The following is a 21,140-nucleotide window of genomic DNA, read 5'->3' on the forward strand; positions in this document are numbered from 1 at the left end:
GCTTAAATTAAAAGACGCTTACTCCTTGGAAGGAAAGTTATGACCAACCTAGACAGCATGTTAAAAAACAGAGACATTACTTTGTCAACAAAGGTCCGTCTAGTCAAGGCTATGGTTTTTCTAATGGTCATGTATGGATGTGAGAGTTGGACTATAAAGAAAGCTGAGTGCAGAAGAATTGATGCTTTTGCACTGTGGTGTTGGAGAAGACTCTTGAGAGTCCCTTGGACTGCAAAAAGATCCAACCAGTCCATTCTAAAGGAGATCAGTCCTGGGTGTTCATTGGAGGGACTGATGTTGAAGCTGAAACTCCAATATTTTGGCTACTTGATGCGAAGAGCTGACTCATTTCAAAAGACCCTGATGTTGGGAAAGATTGAGGGCAGGAGGAGAAGGGGACGACAGAGGATGAGATGGCTGGATGGCATCACTGACTCGATGGACATGAGTCTGAGTGAACTCTGGGAGTTGGTGATGGACAGGGAGGCCTGGTGTGCTGCGGTTCATGGGGTCGCAAAGAGTCGGACATGACTGAGCAACTGAACTGAACTGGTGGCTTCAAACAGAAATTTACTCTCTCCTAATTCTGGAGGCCAGAAGTCTGAAATCAAGATGTTTCTAAGGCCATGTTCCTTCACAGATTCAAGGGTTCTTCACCTCTTCTAGCTTCTGGGAGCTGCCATCATTTCTGCACCATGCCAGTCTCTCTCTCTGTCTTCACATCACTGTCTCTGTGAGTGTCAAATCTCCCTCTGCCTTTCTCTTATAAGCACACTTGTAGCACTTAGGACCTACCTGGATAATCTAGGATAATCTCCCAATTTGAAGATCCTTAACTTCAGTCGTGTCTGACTCTTTGTGATCCCATGGACTATAGTCTACCAGGCTTCTCTGTCCATGGGATTTTCCAGGCAAGAGTACTGGAGTGGGTTGCCATTTCCTTCTCCAGGGGATCTTCCTGACCCAGGGATTGAACCCAGGTCTCCTGCATTGCAGGCAGACGCTTTACCCTCTGAGCCACCAGGGAAGCCCAATTATATCTGCAAAGACCCTTTATTCCAAATAAGTAACATTCACTGATTCTGAGTACTATTAGGATATGGACATATCTTTGGGAGCCATTATCAGCCTACTCATGCATTAGTTTGATTTAAAAAAAAAATCCTAAGTTATTATACAACTTGAAGCTTTTCAGTGACTACCCATAGCTTCCAGGATCAAGTTCAAATGATGTACTGGTTAAAAATATAGTCTCTAAAGCAAAAGCAGAGGAAACAAAGGAAAAATAGGTAAATTGGACTTCAAGATTAAAAACTTTTGTGCTTCAAAGGATACCATCAAGAAAGAGAAAAGACAACACAGAGAAAATAACATAAATGATAAGAAACTTCTATCTAGAATATACAAAGAGTTCTTAGGACTCGATAATAAAAAGACAAATAACAATTGTTAAATGGGCAATAGACATTTCTTGAAGGAAGATACAAAACTGACCAAAAAATACACAAAAAGATGCTATCCATCATTAGTCACTTAGGAAATACAAACTAAACACAGTGAAACACCACTTCATACTAGCTAGGATGGTGACAATAAAAAAGACAGATAGTAACAAGTCCTGGCAAGGGAACAGAGAAACTGGAACCTTCATGCACTGTTGGTGGGTTATTCATTAGTCATAATATCCCCAAAGTGGAAACAACTCAGATGTTCTTCCACTGACAAACGGATACATAAAATGCAGGCTATCCATATAATGGAATATTATTTGGCAATAAAAAGGAATAAGGAATATGAGACATTGCTATAATATAGATGACCCTTGAAAACACTACCCTAAGCGGAAGAAGCCAGTCACAAAGGACCAGGTATTGTATGATTCCATTATACGAAATGTCTAGGGTAGACAAATCTATAGTGATAGGAAATGGATTAATGGTTGGTTGGGGTAGGGGTCTAGAGGGAATGGGGGATGGGTGACTGCCAATCGGTATGGGATTTCTATTTTTTTTTTTAATTATGTAGGTGTTTATTTTTCGCTGCACCGAGTCTTCCTTCACTGCTGCGCATGGGCTTCCTCCAGTCGCGGCGGCTGAGGGCTACTCTCTAGCTGCAGTTGGAGGTGCTTCATTGCAGTGGCTTCTCCTGTGGAGCACAGGCTGCAGAACTTGGGCTTAGTTGTGGCGCGCAGGCTTAGGCGCCCGGCGGCATGTGGGATCTTCCTGGACCGGGGATTGAACCCGTGCCTGCTGCATTGGCAGGCAGATTCTTAACCACTGGACCACCAGGGAAGTCCTGATATTTCTACGTGGGGTGATACAAATGTTCTAAGTGGATTGTGGTAATGGTCACACAACTCTGAATATACTAAAAACCATTGAATTACCTGCTTTAAATGAGTGACGTTTATGACATGTGAATTCTGTCATAGATAGACGATAGACCAGTAGACAGACAGTCCACTCACTCACTTGGGTCCAGTCTCAGTTCCATGAGAAGGTGTAGGTGGATGAGAGAACATGCACGGAAGACCTCAGCACAGTCCCTGGCACTGGGACTGTAGATACCCTACATGTGACCACTGTTATTATCTGCCTGGCATTTGGATCACTGTGGGACTTGGTCCTGGCCTACCTCTGGCCCCTTTACACCGCCCTTAACCCCTTTTCAGGACAGTTGCCACCCTGTGTCCCCTGCCCCCAGCTATGCTACCTCTTAAGTGCCCCCTGAAACAGGCTCAGCACATCCTGCTTTCACTAGAATACTCCCCCCTGCCTGCACCTGGTTAGTTCCTCTTTTCCTCCCCTTCTGTGTTTCCTGAGCCCTTGTCTCCCAGGAAGCATCCCCTACGGGCTCTAAGACCGCCTGCCCTTCCCGCCAGGTCCGCTGTGGTCCCCACAGCTCTGGGTACACAGTCTCTCGTGGCACTCGCCATGCTCTGTGGCATCTGTCTGCTGTGTCTTATTCATCTTTCCACGCTCAGTGCCAAGCAGAGTGACAAAAATGTAAGAAGTGAACGTGCTCAATGGCCACTGGGCCTAAAGAGAATTACTGCTGTGCCAGCAGTAGAGCAAAGTCTCTCCCAGGAGAGAGCAAAGATTTTTTCTCTTGTTTTCCAGGCTGAAGAAGTCGGTTTCTCTGGGGATGGGGTGCTTGGCACGACCAGCCTCGTGCCTTATCTTCCACGTGCACACGTGCAGACGTGCCCGCCGCCTGCTTCCCATGGAGGGATGGAGGGATGGACGCAGGCCTGTCTTGTGACCCTGTCGGTTTATTAGCACTTTACTGAAGTGCGTGTTCAGACACGTGCGCTTAATGGAAGGGACAGCTGAAGAGCAAAGCCAGCGTGATATTCACACCATGCAGCATAGGGAAAAATGCATTTGCAAACCCCGTAGGAGGTAATGCTCAAAAAAAGCCCACAGTCTGGGGACAAGAAGGAACAACTCCTTTCTAAATATTCCCCGTAACATAAGCACAGCTGGTGAAGAGTCCAGGGAGGCCTGTGTGAAACCGCCTCTAACCCTCAGAGGTAGTGAGCGCCCTACCCCGGAGGCACCCACACTGCGGAGGGTGCCGTGGGGAGCGAGGAGATGCTGGATTCGGGGGCCCTTAGCTCCACTCCAATGATTAGAAGACATGATGTGCCGATTTGAGTGTCTGGTGAGAATTATCTGGAATATGCGGGCTGCCACTCTGCACAACTCCGGGATGCCCTTTGCGTCACAGTCTAGGTGAGAGGCACCCCCCACCCCCGCCGTACCCCCGACGAAGTGCCGCCCTGCAGGGACTCTGTAGTTGTTATGGGCAACCGGGCTAAATCTTGATTACAGACTCCTGTGTCTATTACAGCAAAACAGGCTTGCTTAATTTCTTCTTTTAAGGTTTGTAGTATCTTTATTTTTTTTAATTATTTTTCATTGAAGGATAATTGCTTTACAATCTTGTGTTGGTTTCTGCCACACATCAACATGAATCAGCCACAGGTATACCTATGTCCCCTCCCCCGTGGCTTACTTAGTTTTATATGACTCTGGCTTTTTTTTTTTTAAAGAACACTGTCTAAATTGTACACACATGGCTTAACGAAACGGTGACATATTTTAAAGGAAACTCCAAACCCAAGGAGGGCTGAGTTGGTAAAAATTTTCATCCCTGGTCGCATCTTAGGGTTGTACTCCAAACAAATGCTAGCCACTGTCTCTTGGCCTCAGTGTATGTTGTCGGTTAGTCAGAAAGGCCACTAGCTCTCAGGGATCCTGAGAAAAGATGCCAGATGTCGTGTGTGAAAGCCAGCACATTTGCCCACAGACAAAGCAGACCCAACTACACATTCTGCATGGGTGTCCCGTCAGGAAACAGCTTTTCCTTCTCTTTTTTAAGCCATGTCACACAGCATGCGGGATCTTAGTTCCCTGACTAGAGATGGAACCCAGGTCCCCTGCATTGGGAGCATGGAGTCTTAACCACTGGACCACCAGGGAAGCCCAGGTGTTCCTTCTGTTTATTAAAACAGAAAAGAATCAGCACTGGCATATGCACACACATGTGTACATATGTGTACACACATGTACACACCCTCTTCCTTCCATGTATCACATATATTAGAATACTATATTAGATATTTAATACATATATTAAATATATATGGTGGCACTAGGTAAAGAACTTGCCTGCCAATGCAGGAGACATAGGAGACCCAGGTTTGATCCCTGGGTCGGGAAGATCCCTTGGAGGAGGGAATGGCAACCCATCACTCCAGTATTCTTGCCCAGAGAATCCCATGGACAGAGGCGCCTGGTGGGCTACAGTCCATAGGGTCACAAAGAGTCGAACATGATTGTAGCAAGCTACTTGGCATGCATATAAATATAAATTAGTCGAATTTTCTATCTTATTAGTTGATTCAGTAAAATATGTGATGGAAAATAAAATGAGTGTTTTTAGTTCTCCATGGTTTTTCCTTCTCTAAATTTCCTGTTCCTTGTACTGAGCATAGACCTGGGCCACGCGCCTTACAGCACCAACGCAGAGTCACTGCTTCACGTAGGGGAGGGCGGAAGGCGCCATCTGTCCATGTTCCAAGGTCCCCGCAAGCACCCCATCCTCTCAGACCTCTCCCTGCCGCACACGATGGCCTCCCGTCTACTCCTCTCTTTAAAGTGGAGAGTGGGTAAGAACATGGGCTGAGGAGTCAGTGAGGACTGAGCTGAAATCCTGACTCTGCTGCTGACCAGCCGTGGGCACCTCTGGTGAGGGACACAGCTCCTCTGGGTCTCAGCTTCCTCATTTGAAAAATGGGAGCAATACCCGCCCCATTTGGGGTTACGAGAAGCTCAAGGAGAAAAGCTCATGGAAAGCATGTGGCTCAGGGGCAGCGTCCAGCCAGTGGTCAACAAACAGCAGCATCTCCTCTATGCTGCTCTCTGAATGGACTCTGCCCCCATTATCAGGCTGTGAGCCCTCTGAGGGGTCCGATGTTTACTGAATGGGGAAATGGATCTGACAGGATAGGAAAACCACGGCACCTCCTACTGACCTGGTGCTCCTGGAGAATCACCACCATGCGCTTCCTCTGCCCCACTTCTGCTCCTAATCAATCCGACTAAGGCCTTACTGCTTTACCAGCAAGGTGGTGGATTTCCACCAGCAAAGACAGCAAGCTGTGAATGACTCTGATACATTTTTACTGTAATACATAACCTCTCTGCTCAAATGTCATATGCAATTGACCACAGGAAGGACAGGCCTGCTTTCTAAAGGTTATGCAGATGATTTTTTTGTTCCAAGCTAAGTGTCTCTCTTTCTACATTATATTGTATTACAGAATACAAGTAGGCTGACATACTTTCCTCCCTTGCTTCTATTTGTATACAATTAGAATTTAAGGTCTGTTCTCTTTTCTTGGCTTTTTTTTTTTTCCCCCTCAAGGACTTGGGATACTTGAGGGTATACATCTGAAATCCTGGGGTAGATTCCTGTGATCATTAATTTCATCAGGCTTGAACAGGGCCAGCTTAGCATGGAGACTCACATGATGCTTTCCTACTCCGAGAATAACAGGCACTGAGGCCCTCACAGGCCACGTGGCTGCCGATTCAGTCCTGGGTTCCCCTACCTTGGAATCCCTCAGGCTGCCTGTATAAGGGCGCTGAGCAGTTATTCATTCTGATGCTGTGCTGACAGAAATGGCTCTCCCAGCTATAGATTTAGGCACTTGGAGGGCTGAACAGTAGCTCATCCACTCTCTAGTTTTTCTTTGGAATTCAGTAATGAACTCATTAAATCACCAACTTGTTGTGACAGGAAGTCATTCAGATGCTGATGTTATTGCCATGGAAACCATCCCTCCGCTCCAAGCTCTGTCTCTGCTGAGGAGCACCCCAGCTCCATAATTACTGTCATTCCCCCAAATAACACTGAGCCATCATGGCTCCAAGCAAATCCAGAGCAGGGCATGCAGAGTCTCTATTCTGCTTTCAGACGGATCCTTGTTGGTTTTGGTGTATTTTTAGCACACATTTCTCTTCTGAACCAGTTGTCTTTTAAATGCCTACATGCTGGCTCCTTTCCAACACCTTTCTTAGAGAAGCAGACAAAAGATTTTTGGGGGGGATAACTGTCAGGGATAGGGATTAAAGGGAACCCACTGCTTTCCCAAATCTTTGTGCTTCCAAATATAGAAACAAATGAGTTCTTCTGCCTTTTGAGACCCTCAGAAACAACTCAATTCTCTTATAGTCCATCTTTTATAAAACCTAAAGGTTTATGGATAGATGAGTAATGCCCGGATGCAAGTTCAAAGACGCAACACAAGTATGAAGTGTTTGCTTTGTTTTGTTTGTATTATCTAGGCTATTGCTAAATGCCAATACCAAGACACAAAAAGAGAGAAAGTACACTCTTATCCGGAGTAGCAATCAAGTTTTTTTTTTTTTTTTTGAGATAAAAATATTTTACTTATAAACAGGATACAATTTGGTACTAAATACCAAATAACTGGCTGAAAAATAGAAAAATTTCATCAAAATTTTAATTTAGCATTCTATAGGTATGTAAACATATATTAAGACTTGCCATATTTAAGATTTATTTTTCAGGGTTTTTTTTTGTTTTTTTAATTAATTTTTATTGGAGGACAGCTGCTTTACAATGTCATGTTAAATCAAGTCTTTTTTTGAATATGCCATGGCACCTGGTATACAGGGAATTTGAAACATAACCATCTCTTAGCAAATGAGAGACACTGTACCAGGCATTTTGCATTCTGTTTCATGATTTAAATTTATCTGCATGAAAATCCCATGAGGCAGATATTTTTATTCCAATTTTACAGCTCAGGAATGTACAGCTCAGAGCAATTAGGTAAATTAAATAAATTCCACGCTCTTCCATACTGCAGAGGTGTTACCACATCACACGTGCTGTGCCCGCAGGCATAAAGGTGACTTCTGTTGCCTGAGAATCATAGGTGCCTGGATTACAAAAAGCCTTTCATGACTCTCTGTTTTAACTAACCAACCCCTTTTAGGACATCCCAGCTCATTATCTGCTCTCAGCTTGGGTATCACCAGCAATGGAGAATTAACTAAAAGCAGTCTGTATCTGGACAGCTTTCTCAGAGAAGCCTGTTCTGCCCATGAGCAAAGAGCAATCATCCTGGGAGCGTCTACTGAGCGCGAAACTGAGGCCATTTGGTTGTGGCTGAGAGTCCTCTAGGATATCCAGGTACGGGTGGGAGAAGAGGGCGATGAGAAGGAACTAGGTTAGGGTCTGCTTGAGCGCAACAAGAGCATCTCAGCAGACCACTGACTCTGTGACCATTTGCTCTGTGCGGAAGAAACCTGTTCCCCAGAGCCAGTGGGAAGCTGTGTTTTTTTCCCCCTTTCTTTAACTTGGTGACCATTTATAATTTTATTTATGTAAAACCTTTTTTGGAGTGCACTTGCTTTACAATGTGGTGTTAGTTTCTGCTGTACAGCAAAGTGAATCGGTTATATATGCATCCCTTCTTTTTTAGATTTCCTTTCCAGTTAGGTCATCACAGGGCACTGAATAGAGTTCCCTGTGCTACCTGGTAGGTTCTCAGTAGTTACCGATTTTATATGTGGTGTCAGTGTACATATGCCAATTCCAATCTCGCACCCCATCCCACCTCTCCCCTTCCCTTTGGTGTCCATACGCTTGTTCTGTATGGGGGAAGCTATGTTTTGAGTGAGACTCAAATCATACACACATGTGGACATATACTCTCAACAAAAATGCATCTCTGTTCCAAACAGAAATACCAACATTTAAGAAGGGCAGCAAGCAGTGATCCAGCTTCTGAAAATGTTAGCAAGGTCAGGGGAGGAATACCACACTGACCTTGCAGCTTCACGAAGTTCTGTGTTTAGTGCTGTGAGGATCATTTCTTTCTGCCCCAGGGAATGAGGTTTACTCCTACAAATGCTCAACTGCCTATGCCTTAGACTCTACACTCCTTGGTGGCAAGTTCTGTAATATGTGCAGATATGTGTTACCTGAATGATCCCTGACAAGCCTCTTTAACCCAAGTGCCTCTCTTTCCTCATCTGTAAAATGAAGGATGCTGCTAATTACATTCTCTACTTTATGGGAGTATGGCCAGATTGAGCTGCAAAGTGCAAAAAAAAAACCAAAAAAACAAACCCTGAGAAAAGCATCAAATCTATAAGAAAAAAAAAACTGTGCCTAGGGACTTCCCTCGTGGTCCAGTGGCTAAGACTGTGCACTCCCAGTGCAGGGGGCCTGGGTTTGATCCCTGGTCAGGGAACTAGAGGCCACGTGTAGGAACTAAAGAGCCCGCACGCCACAACTAAGACCCAGTGTTGCCAAATAAATAAAAATACTAAAAAAAAAAAATTCCCAACTCAGTATTTGATGAAAGGGAATATGTAAACATAAACAATTCCAAGCTTAATATTTACCAGAAGTGAGATCAAATCTCTTTACAATTATCGTGAAAACCAAAATGATTTTCTAAGCTTGGAGCAATGATTCCTTTGAAGCAATATTCAGCATAAAAATTTTGATACTACAGGGTTGTGATTTGTTTTTTTAGTGTTCACTGTCTCATGACCTAACCTGTTGCAAAGATTAAAGCGAAATTTTCCAGTTAATCACAGAGGATTAGTAAGGCCTCTATAATTCTGCATCAGTAAAAAAAGAGCAGATCACACAGAGTCCAATGTTTTTAGTCTTTATAGGTTTGTTTTCTAAGTAACTTATAAAGGTACTTGTGAATATATTCTGCCTAATTCTCAAAAGTATCTGATAGCCTACAATAAAAGAAACAGAAATAATAAAAGTGAAGTAATTTGAAAAGAATCTTTTCATCCAATTCACAGCCATTTGTTCTTAATAATACCTATGAAACAGAATTCAGCTAGAGTTACAAATGAGATCCTCTATAGTTTCTGACACTGAAAATATTTTATTCACCGTAACCAAACACAGGGCTGGTAGGAAATGACTTCTGGGCGAGGGGGCGGGCTGGGGTTGGGGGAGTCTGTGAAATGGACTGAACTACGGGACTTGAAGAGAACGAACATGAATACAATTATGAAGTGGATTAAATCAAGATGCAGCGCACGCCCAGATCACGTGTTTTATTTCCATTTGGATGTAACAGCTAGTTTCAGGCAGAATATGCTAAGACAGCCACACAAAAGGGAAATGAGTCATTGACTAAATACCAGAAAAGCTTAGGCCGACTGGCTAGACCGAGACTCAGCCACGTCTTTTTCTGCCTCTGCTCCACTTCTATATCCTGAAAGCGCCACCTTATCATAGGAGGGAAATCTTTTTGGCAAATATGCCTGGGACACATCCAGCTGTACTCTTCCTCCATGTCACACACACACACACACCCACGCATCTAAGAGGCTTAGGGATGCATGTGGTTTTTTTCCCCAGCAGTCTTACCTCCATAATTATGTTTGACCTAGACTAACATTAACATATTTTGCTCTTCCTGAGCAAGCAGCAATCAGCATGAGGTTCCACCTTCCTTGGATCATAGCCCATCATCCTTTCTCTCTCTTTCTCTCCCCCCATTCCCACCAGCATAAAAGCCCTGGCACAGGAACTCTTGTCTGTCTTCCTGACTCTCTGGTATAGTGGCTGGCATATTGTTGGTACTCAATAAACATTTCCTGCGTGAGCTGAAGAAATACTTTCAGTCTCTCCTAGAAGCTCTCTGCTTTTTCCTCAGCCTAAAAGCTTGTACAAGTCTTCTCATTAAGTAAAAGACCAAAAAAGTCCACCGTTCTCTTCTCCCCCCAAGCCATGAAATACCCGCCAATTAAACCACCCATAATGTCAGTGCCCTTGTAGCTCCTGTCTTCTCTCCCATCACACCTTATAGCCAAGCTTCTTAAGAGAGTGGTGGTGGTGGTTTAGTCACGACGTCCTGTCAGACTCTTTGTGACCCCAGACTGTAGCCCCCAGGCTCCTCTATCCACGGGATTTCCCAGGCAGGAATACTGGACTGGGGTGCTATTTCTGTCTCCAGGGGATCTTCCTGACCCAGGGATTGAACCTGTGTCTCCTCCGTTGGCAGGAAGTTTCTTTACCACAGAACCACAGGGAAGCCCCCTCTTAAGAGATCAGTTTCTGTGTATACCATCTTTACTTCTGTAGTGTTCATTCTTTAACAGTATTCTGCAATCCATTGCCTCCCTCCCTCCCTTTCATCTATCCACCTACCCTTTTCCTCCCATCTTTCTTTTTCTCTGCTTCTGTAAATATATATCAATGCCTGCGATGTACTAGGTACTGCACTGGGAATATGTATTGAAAAAGACAGAATCTCCAAAGTGGAAGTGCTCTTGATCTGTGCGAGAAACAGGTGTGTCAACTTGAGAGTCTTAAACTGGGGTCCAACTCCCCTGGCTGTGCAGGAGTGTGCTATACTAAGTGACGACCTGGAACAAACCCAGCGCGTATAGAGATGACAAGGAGCCCCATGGGAGAAACTGCTGAATTTCATTTAAAAAAGGTAGATGAGAACAATGGATATACAAAGTTTTGTTTTTTCCCTGGCAAATTGGCAAGTGAAATCCAGTGCCAAGTGAGTAACTTGGTACAGGAGGCGTGTGGATAGTTGTCTGTAAGAGTGTAAAATGCCATAAGCATTAGAGAGCTAATCTAGACAAATGTATGAAAAGCCTTGAAGAATGTATACGCATTGGCCCTACAATTCCACTTCTAGGAATTCCTAAGGAAGCAATCATGGATATAAATAAATACACCTCTCCAGCTGCAGTCCATGGGGTTGCTGAGAGTCAGATACGACTGAGCGTCTTCACTTTCACTTTTCACTTTCATGCATTGGAGAAGGAAATGGCACCCCACTCCAGCGTTCTTGCCTGGAGAATCCCAGGGACGGGGGAGCCTCGTGGGCTGCCATCTATGGGGTCGCACAGAGTCGGACATGACTGAAGTGACTTAGCAGCAGCAAGGACACTTAGAGAAGTCTTAAGGGAAGCCTGGCATGTTTCAGTCGATGGGGTTACAAAGCATCAGATACGACTGAGCGACTGAACAACAACTAAAGACAATTATCATCGCGTTGCTTATAGTACTAAAAACTGCGAACATTCTAGATGCTCAACAGTTAAGGGTTGACAATGAAACAATATACAGAAATAAGTTTTGGTTCATTTTCAGCATGAAATAACATACAGGTATGCAAAGTTGTGCTGGAGAAGAATACTGAGTGACCTAGGAAGACATTTTCAGAATGTTTGCTCTGCATCCTTAAGGGAAATAGCAATTATAAAACAGAATGTATTAAAAAAAAATCTCATTTTTGGAAAACTGTATCAGAATGCAAAAGAAGATACGGAAATGTTAACAATAGTTTGCATGTGCGCTTACAGATTTTTTTCTTTAGTGTCTTTGTGTACATTTCCCCAAATTTCCTCATAAAGAGTTACTTTTGTTATCAGAAAAAGTATTTTTAACTAGAGACACAAAAATTCCCTTCTGTTTTGGCTGCCTGTTGTCTACTGGATGAAACCCAAATCCCTTTGCCTGATAAGCGAGGGCTGTCACAATCTGGCTGCTCCCCGGCAGTGTCCCAGCCTGCTCTTCCGGGCAGAGACCCATATTCAAGGCTCCCCAAGTCACATGCTTATCCATCAACAAGCTTTGTCTTTCTAAACCTTTGCCTGCACAGCCACGCCTCTCCTTTCCATCATGCTCAAAGGATTGCTGAACTCCTCATCCTTCTAAATGGCCTGCCTCTCCAGTTCCTGATCTTCTCACAACTCCACAAGCCTTGGCACCAAAGTATTTTCTGCCTCAGGGCCTTTGCACCTACCATTTTCCTGCCTGGCTTTGTCTTTACACGACCAGCTCCTTTCCATCTTTCAAACCTTAAATGTCACCCCTGGGGATTTTCCTCGTGGTCCAGTGATTAAGAATCTGCCTGCAATGCGAGAGACCCAGGTTCGATCCCTGGGTTGGGGAGATTCCCTGGAGAAGGGAATGGCTACCCACTCCAGTATTCTTGCCTGGAGAATCCCATAGATAGAGAAGCCTGGTGGGCTACAGTCCATGGGGTTACAAAGAGTCAGATAAAACTGAGTGACTAACACTTCTGCAATGCAGGGGCCTCGGGTTTGATCCCTGGTTGAGGAATAAGATCTCCCACGCCGAGGAGCAACTAAGCTGATGTGCCACAGTAGTTGTGGCACGCTCCTGGAGATCCTGCGCCACAACAAGAGAGTCCACGTGCCACAACTAAAGGCTCCAAGTGACGTAACCAAGACCTGATGCAGCCAAATAAATGGCTAAGTATTGAAAAAAGATGTCACCTCTGCACTTGGCTTTTTCTGACCACTCCATCCAAAATAGGTCACCTCCTTTAATTCTCTGTCTCAGAGCCCTGTTATTCCTCCTTAGCACTTGCTACAGTAGAGAACTATTTTTATTTACTTGTTCACTCATTTTAGGGGGATTGCCCCACTTGAGTATAAGCTCCAGGAAGACAGGGGCTATGATCTGACCTGAGGCCTCACACCTGGTAGAACAAAGATCTTTCTGGAATGGACAGACAATGGGAAGGCCAGATGTTCTATATGCATTCCTCTGTCTTCCTGTGGGATGCTGTATGTTCATCTCCACCAACCTTTCCCTATCTGTATCTTTTTTATTTATTTGGCTGCACAGCTTGTGAGATCTTAATTCCCCAACCAGGGATTGAACCTGGGCATATGGCAGTGAAAATGGGGAGTCTTAACCACAGGGCCACCAGGAAATTTCCTTTCTATCTGTATTTTTGAAACCACTAATGCAGTTGTTCCTAACAGACCCTGAAATGGACTGCAGGTACTCTGAGATGGAGACTGGGTGCAGGGTCAAGGTCCTGTTGCGCACTGCAGGTGCTCAACAAGCGTGTGCTCCGAATGAATGGAGGAGGGGCTCCCAGTGGATGGAGGAAACCATTCTTGGGCTGAGCAGTTGCTGCAACTCACACACATGATGAGACACTGCCCACATAAGTCTTACACTTTGGGTGGACACAGGGTTGGTGGTGAAAAAAAGTTTTAACTACATTTTATGAAGAATTCTGAAAGTGAAAGTCACTCAGGCGTGTCTGACTCTTTGTGACCCCATGGACTATACAGTCCATGGGATTCTCCAGGCCAGAATACTGGAGTGGGTAGCCGTTCCCTTCTCCAAGGGATCTTCCCAACCCAGGAATCGAACTGGGGTTTCCTGCATTGTAGGTGGATTCTTTACCAACTGAGCAATGAGGGAAGCCCAATGGAGAATTTTAGCAACTAGTTAGGTAACAATTAATTCTTGAGCTTCAAAAAAAATGAACAACAGAAAATTATAAGATGCTAATGAAAGAAATCAAAGATGACATAAACAGATGGAGAGATATTCCATGTTCCTGGGTAGGAAGAATCAATATTGTGAAAATGACTATATTACCAAATGCTATCTACAGATTCAGTGTGATCCCTATCAAATTACCAATGGCATTTTTCACAGAACTAGAACAGAAAATTTCACAATTCATATGGAAACACAAAAGACCCCAAATAGCCAAAGCAGTCTTGAGAAAGAAGAATGGAGCTGGAGGAATCAACCTTCCTGACTTCAGATTATACTACAAAGCTACCATCATCAAGGCAGTATGGTACTGGCACAAAAACAGAAGTATAGACCAATGGAATAAGATAGAAAGCCCAGAGATAAACCCATGCACCTATGGGTACCTAATTTTTGACAAAGGAGGCAAGAATATACAATGGGGCAAGACAGCCTCTTCATTAATGGTGCTGGGAAAAGTGGACAGCTACATGGAGAAGGAAATGGCAACCCACTCCAGTACTCTTGCCTGGAAAATCCCATGGATGGAGGAGCTTGGTGCAGGCTACTGTCCATGAGGTCGCAAAGAGTCAGGCACAACTGAGCGACTTCACTTTCACTTTCACATGTAAAAGAATGAAATTAGAACACTTCCTAACACCACACACAAAGATAAACTCAAAATGGATTAAAGACCTAAATGTAAGACCAGAAACTATAAAACACTTAGAGGAAAAGAAAACATAGGCAGAACACTCAATGACATAAATCAAAGCAAGATTCTCTATGACCCACCTTCTACAGTAATAAATATGCATTAAATAAATATTTACAGTAAATAAAACCAAAAGTAAACAAGTGGGAACTGATTAAACTTAAAAGCTTTTGCACAGCAAAGGAAACTATAAACAAGGTGAAAAGACAACCCCCCAAATGGGAGAAAATAATAGCAAATGAAACAACAGACAAAAGATTAATTTCCAAAATATACAAGCAGCTCATACAACTCAATGCTAGAAAAATAAACAACCCAATCAAAATGTGGGAAAAAGACCTAAACAGACATTTCTCCAAAGAAGACATACAGATGGCTAACAAACACATGAAAAGATGCTCAACATTGCTCATTATTAGAGAAATGCAAATCAAAACCACAATGAGATATCACCTCACATCGGTCAGAATGGCCATCCTCAAAAAGCCTACAAACAATGCCTGCTGGAGAGGGCGTGGGGGAAAGGGAACGCTCTTGCACTGCTGGTGGGGATGTAAACTGGTACAGCCACTATGGAAGACGGTATGGAGATTCCTTAAAAACCTGGAATAAAACCACCATATGACCCAGCAATCCCACTCCTAGGCATACACCCTGAGGAAACCAGAACTGAAAAAGACACATGTATCCCATTGTCCACTGCAGCACTATTTACAATAGCTGGAACATGGAAGCAACCTAGATGCCCATTGACAGATGAACGGATATAGAAGTTGTGGTACATATACACAATGGAATATTACTCAGCCATAAAAGGAACACATTTGAGTCAGTTCTGATGAGGTGGATGAACCTAGAACCTATTATACAGAGTGAAGCGAGTCAGAAAGAGAAAGATAAATATCGTATTCTAATGCACATATACGGAATCTAGAAAAATGGTACTGAAGAATTTATTTACAGGGCAGCAATGGAGAAACAGACATAGAGAATAGGTTTATGGACATGAGGAGAGGGGAGGAGAGGGTGAGATATAAGAGTAACATGGACACTTACATTATCCTATGTAAAATAGATAGGCATTGGGAATTTGCTGTATGGCTTAGGAAACTCAAACAGCGGCTCTGTATCAACCTAGAGGGGTGGGTTGGGGAGGGAGACGGGAGGGAGGTTCAAAAGGGAGGGGATATGTGTATACCTATGGCTGAGGCATGTTGAGGTTTGACAGAAAACAACCAAATTCTGTAAAGCAATTATCCTTCAATAAAAAAATGTATATGTGTAATTTTTAAATGAAAACAGGCTACTATACTAAATAAAGTTCTTACTTGACTACAAAAAAAAATGAACAACAGCAAATCTAACACTGATGATGGAACCATAAGAAAAGAGAAATATCATGGTGCCTTTGGGTCTGTCAAAAAGTGAAGAATATATTTCTTAATCTAAGAAATTATAGGCTCCTTGTGTGGAACCCATAAATTGATGTTTGTTTTACAATGTTCTCCCAGAGAAACATTACAAATAATGCAGGGCATTACAGACAAATAATGCAGGGCACTCACCCCAATTAAGGCAGCTTAAGAGTGAGATGGTTTAGGACCTCCCTAGCAGTCTAGTGGTTAAGACTCTGCACTTCCAATGCAAAGGGCGTGGGTTCAATCCCTGGTTGGGGAACTAAGATCCCATATGCTGTATGGCCAAATAAATAAATAAAGTAACTGCTGGATACTTTAAAAAAAAAAAAAAAGGGTGAGATGGTCTAATTGAAGTATGCTGAATGTAGAGATGATCCATGACTTGTGGGAGAAAACATTAAATCTGACTAGTGCAGTTATTACTCAGTGAAAAAATGCGAGCCTTTCAATTTGGAAGCCTCAGTCTCTCTTTGTGAAAGTGGTCAAACTGGATGGGTCCTGAGATACTGTGTTGTTAGGGGTCAGTCAAGTTTCTCTCTAAAGGGCCAGAGAGTGACTATTTCAGCTCTGTGGGCCAAACTGTACTGCAACCACTCAACCTGGCTGCTGCTATGTGGATGTAAATGGACAGTCGGTGTTCCCACACAGTTTTATTTGTGGACGATGGAGCTGAATTTTATATAAACATCAGGTATCATGAAATGTTATCCTTCTTTTTGATGTTTTCCACTAATTGCTTAAAAAAATGCAAACCCACCTAGGTGGTGGGCCAGGTTTGGCCCACGGGCCACTGTTTGCTGACCCCTGGGCTGGTTTATGACAGTTTATCTTCAAGGGCAGTAGTGGGACAGTGAAGAGACGTGCTCTCAGAGGCAGAGCCTTGATCTCCGAAGGGTAAACTCTGGACTTCCCTGGTGTGCAGGAGCTGAGATTCTGCACTCCCAAAGCACGGGGCCTGGGTTCAATCCCTGGTCAGGGAATTAGATAACGTATACTGCAACCAAGACTTGGTGCAGCTGAATAAATAAAAGTAAGTATTAAAAAGCTAGGAAAGATTGAGGAAGGAGATAGTGAAGGACAGGAAGCCTGGCACGCTGCAGTCCATGGGGTCACAAGAGTTGGACATGACTTAGTGACTGAACAAGAGCAACGAAAAACTCCACAAAGAGTACGTTCCAACACTTGAGCATCAAGGCCCAACAGAAACAACTTATTTCTGAGACCAGAAAACAATGTCGGGTGCTGGATGGTTAACAGTCAGTTTAAGACGAGGGGGAAAGATTTCATTCTTGGAAGCGAAGCGTGGTCTTTGAAGTTTGATTAAAAGCGTTTCGTTCACACTTTATGGGAGCACATTATATTAGCACCTTTCACTGCAGGATCAACGGAAAAGAAGTAACGTGCCGCCATCCTCACGCGGCTGCACCTGTGGCTGGAAAAGGCCAACGAACTGCTCTCCACTCAAGGGCTCACTGTCAGAGGATGCAACTTCTGACAATAAGAGAGCCCAGAAACATCCTTCTTTTCATCCAAAAAAGGCTCCCTCCACACTTCTGACCAGTTTGGTTATAGAATGCATTCCCAGGGAGATGAGAGGAGACGGAGGTCATGTGCAAGGTCTCTTCTGCCCTCTCATTTCCTGTTCTAAAGTGTGCTTCCATTCCAAATAGTTTACTCCTGCTCTGAATAATCTGGGTGCCTCGCATAGGAGAGGCAGCAGCACCTAAGGGTACAAGATGCCGGGGGTGCTTGTCTATTACGAATTAGCTGTGATCTGGGGCAAATTCCTCAACCTCTCTCTGCTTCAGTTTCTTCAGCTATAAAAGGAGGATAATCAGTGCACCCACCTTCTAGAGCAGTGAGGTGTGTGTGTGTTAGTGCCTGTATGGGGCTTTGAATGGAGTCTAGCATGGAGTAAGGACTGGATGAGTGTTGACTATTTTTATTATCTTCTATCCTATCAAGAAGCCCAGAATGTGTGCTCATGTGTGTACTTTCACACACACACACACACACACACAATTTGATCCTCAGCTGGCCAGGTATCACTCGCTTTTCACAAGGAATAAACTGGGGCTTAGTGGCTCAAGGCCACTCAGCTATGAATCTTCTTTTGATTATGAACCAAATGGTCCTTCAAAGGCTTTTAAATTATTGAATGTGATCTTCAATTTCCTGCCCTTTGCCTGTTGTGGAAGCTCCTTAAAGAAAAAGTTGTATAAAAAAGTGTTTAAAAAAAAAATCCACCTACTTGTAATCTATATGCAATAGAGGGTCTTAATTGTTGGATGTTAAGTTTATTTTTCTCATATGCTTTATGATCATTACCTTTTTTAAATCATATTTTATTATTTCCATCCCTAATATTCCTTCTCTCTTAAATGTCTCTTTTATTGATCACCTACCATCGATTTCTTGAAATGTACAAAAAAAACTATGTTCGTTCCCAGCCACAGACCTTTAAGTATTTCTTGACCTTTCAGCTTCACCTTCTCTATTTATCACTGCTATGCATGTAATGACAGGGTAGTTATCCCATAGTAACCCTCATTTAACTGCAAAAGAATGGTTGTGGCAAATTGAGCATGTAAAATGTAAACTCTTTGCTCAGTCATGTCCAACGCTTTGCAACCCCATGGACTGTAGCCCACCAGGCTCCTCTGTCCATGGAATTCACGAGGCAAGAATACTGGAGTGGGTTGCCATTCCCTTCTCCAGGGGATCTTCCTGCCCAGGGATTGAACTGAGGTCTCCTGCACTGCAGGCAGATTCTTTACCATCTGAGCCACCTGGGGACCCGTAAGCAACAGAATGTTCTTGGAAAACTGAATATGCTTGCTGTTAAAAAAGTAAACTATTCTGGGAAAGCCTAATTCCTCCTAAAGCATAAGCTGCTGTTTAGTCACTAAGTGGTGGCTGTTTCTGACCCCATGGGCTGCAGCATGCCAGGCTTCCCTGTCCCTCACCATCTCCTGGAGCTTGCTCAAACTCATGTCCACTGACTCGGTGATGCCAGCCAACCATCTCATCCTGTCACCCCCTTCTCCTCCTGTGTATAAGTACAATATCTAATTCATATGGTCATGGTAGGTCAGCAGAGATACCGTTTCAAGTTTATAAGGGCTGCTGAGACAAAGGCAACCCAGATAAGTAGTATTCCTGGAAACTTGCTGCAAGAAAAATGTGTACGTTAAGGAGTCTTTGAATTAAAAAGAACTGTTAATACCCAGAAACAACTAAAATAAATGATCCGTGATATAAAAACTTTCATACCAAAGTTGAAACTCTGATTCTCAAGATTAGTTGGTGAATCATTCAGAGAAAGTTATGTTTTTGAAGATTTTTACAAGCAAACTAACAACATTTATTACTGTCACTGACTCAGTCCTCGGAGAAGGCAATGGCACCCCACTCCAGTATTCTTGCCTGGAAAATCCCATGGATGGAGGAGCCTGGTGGGCTGTGGTCCATGGGGTCGCTAGGAGTTGGACACGACTGAGCAACTTCACTTTCACTTTTCACTTTCCTGCATTGGAGAAGGAAATGGCAACCCACTCCAGTGTTCTTGCCTGGAGAATCCCAGGGACGGGGGAGCCTGGTGGGCTGCCGTCTGTGGGGTCGCACACGATTGAAGCGACTCAGCAGCAGCAGCAGCAACTCAGTCCTGGGCTTCCCAGGCGGTGCAGTGGTAAAGAATCCTCCTGCAGGAGATGCAGGAGACATGGGTTTGATCCCTGGATCAGGAAGATCTTCTGGAATAAGAAATGGCAACCTGCTCCAGTATCCTTGCCTGAAAAATTCCATCAACAGAGGAGGTTGGCAGGCTATAGTCCATGGGGTTGCACAAGAGTTGGACACAACTGAGCGACTGAGCGTACAACTCAGTCCTCTTATACGTTCTGCACATTTTTTGCTTTCCTTTTTTCTTTTTTTAAATTCTAACATTCATACATGTTCATTGTAGAAAACGTGGAAAATGGAAGAAAGTATAAAGCAGGAGAAACAAAAATTTCCCCATAATACTACCTTGCCATCTCAGGAGAGAATGTTGGTTAATATTTTGACATGTTAACATAGTAACATTGATATTTTACATATCCTTCTAGTGATTAACTTTTGCCATAAAAGTTAAAATGATTTCTTACCATTTTCCCTTGACTGTCATTGAAATAAAGCTAGAAAGCATAAAAAAATTGAAAGAAGAAAGAACAGAATCACTTAGCATTAACCATTTTGGTATATTTCCTTCAACTCCTTTTTATGTCTGTATTTTTTTCAAAGTTGTGATTACAACTGGATATATTTCATATTTAAAAATTTTATATCTTAAGCACTTTCTTTTGACATCAAAAAGTTTGTAAAGATAACTTTTAGTGGCTGTAAAAAATTTCATCATAAGTCTTTACTTGTTCAGATATTCTTTCAAGGTTTTGGCTGTTTACAGTTTTCACTGTTTATAGATAACTGCTATACACATCTTTAAGTGTAGATTTTTGTCCACATTTCTAATTACTTTCTGAGGATATATGTGTTGAAAGGAGACTGTTAGGACAAAGAATATGAGCATAACAAAATTAGTAATGTTATTTTTTCCCCTCTGACTCTAAATGCATGATATAACCCTTGAAATAAGTCCTATAATATTAAAAACTAAATTGTATTTCCTTTCATCCCTTTTAAGGGCAGGAGGCTTTTCACGGCTTTTGATTCATGCTTGCAAATGGTTTTCCACATCTGTATCAGTTACCTCTCTCATTAGCAATAAACCAGTGCAGAATCTTACTGCATTCTCACTAGTGAAGAACGTTATCCTTAAAAGAAACTCCACTGTGGGAGGTGGGAGGAAGGTTCAAGAGGGAGGGGACACACATATACCTGTAGCTGATTCATGTTCATGCTTGGCGGAAACCAACACAATATTGTAAAGCCATTATCCTTCCATTAAAAATAAATAAAAAAATAGATTCAAATAAAAATATCCAAACAAACAAACTCCACTGACTTGAAGGGAAAAGCAGTATCTTATTGTTTTGTTGATACCTTTGATTATTAATGAAGACATTTTTTCAAATGTGTGTCATTTGGGGTATCTTGTTTTGGGTGAATTTTCTTAACTATCATAGGTATTTCTAAGTACACAGGTAGTGATTAGTGGTGTG

General features: G+C 43.1%; 1 protein-coding gene across 3 annotated transcripts in view; it reads right to left on the reverse strand.

The window, feature by feature from the left end:
- The window catches only part of MYO1D (myosin ID), a 359,000-nt gene that overhangs the window by 44,246 nt on the left and 293,614 nt on the right, over positions 1-21,140 (reverse strand). Inside the window, exon 22 of one of the 3 annotated variants that reach the window (XM_086360255.1) lies at positions 18,837-19,771. The exons of the other annotated variants lie outside the window; for them this stretch is intronic. Coding sequence (XP_086216381.1) covers positions 19,363-19,771 — 409 coding nt within the window. The 3' untranslated portion in view covers positions 18,837-19,362. Of the gene's footprint in view, positions 1-18,836; positions 19,772-21,140 lie in introns of those variants that run through there. 3 annotated transcript variants of the gene reach the window in all.

Source organism: Bos grunniens, chromosome 19 (genome assembly GCF_055505025.1).
Source record: "Bos grunniens cultivar Pamir isolate PY7600 chromosome 19, Bosgru_T2T1.0, whole genome shotgun sequence".
Taxonomy (NCBI): domain Eukaryota; kingdom Metazoa; phylum Chordata; class Mammalia; order Artiodactyla; family Bovidae; genus Bos; species Bos grunniens.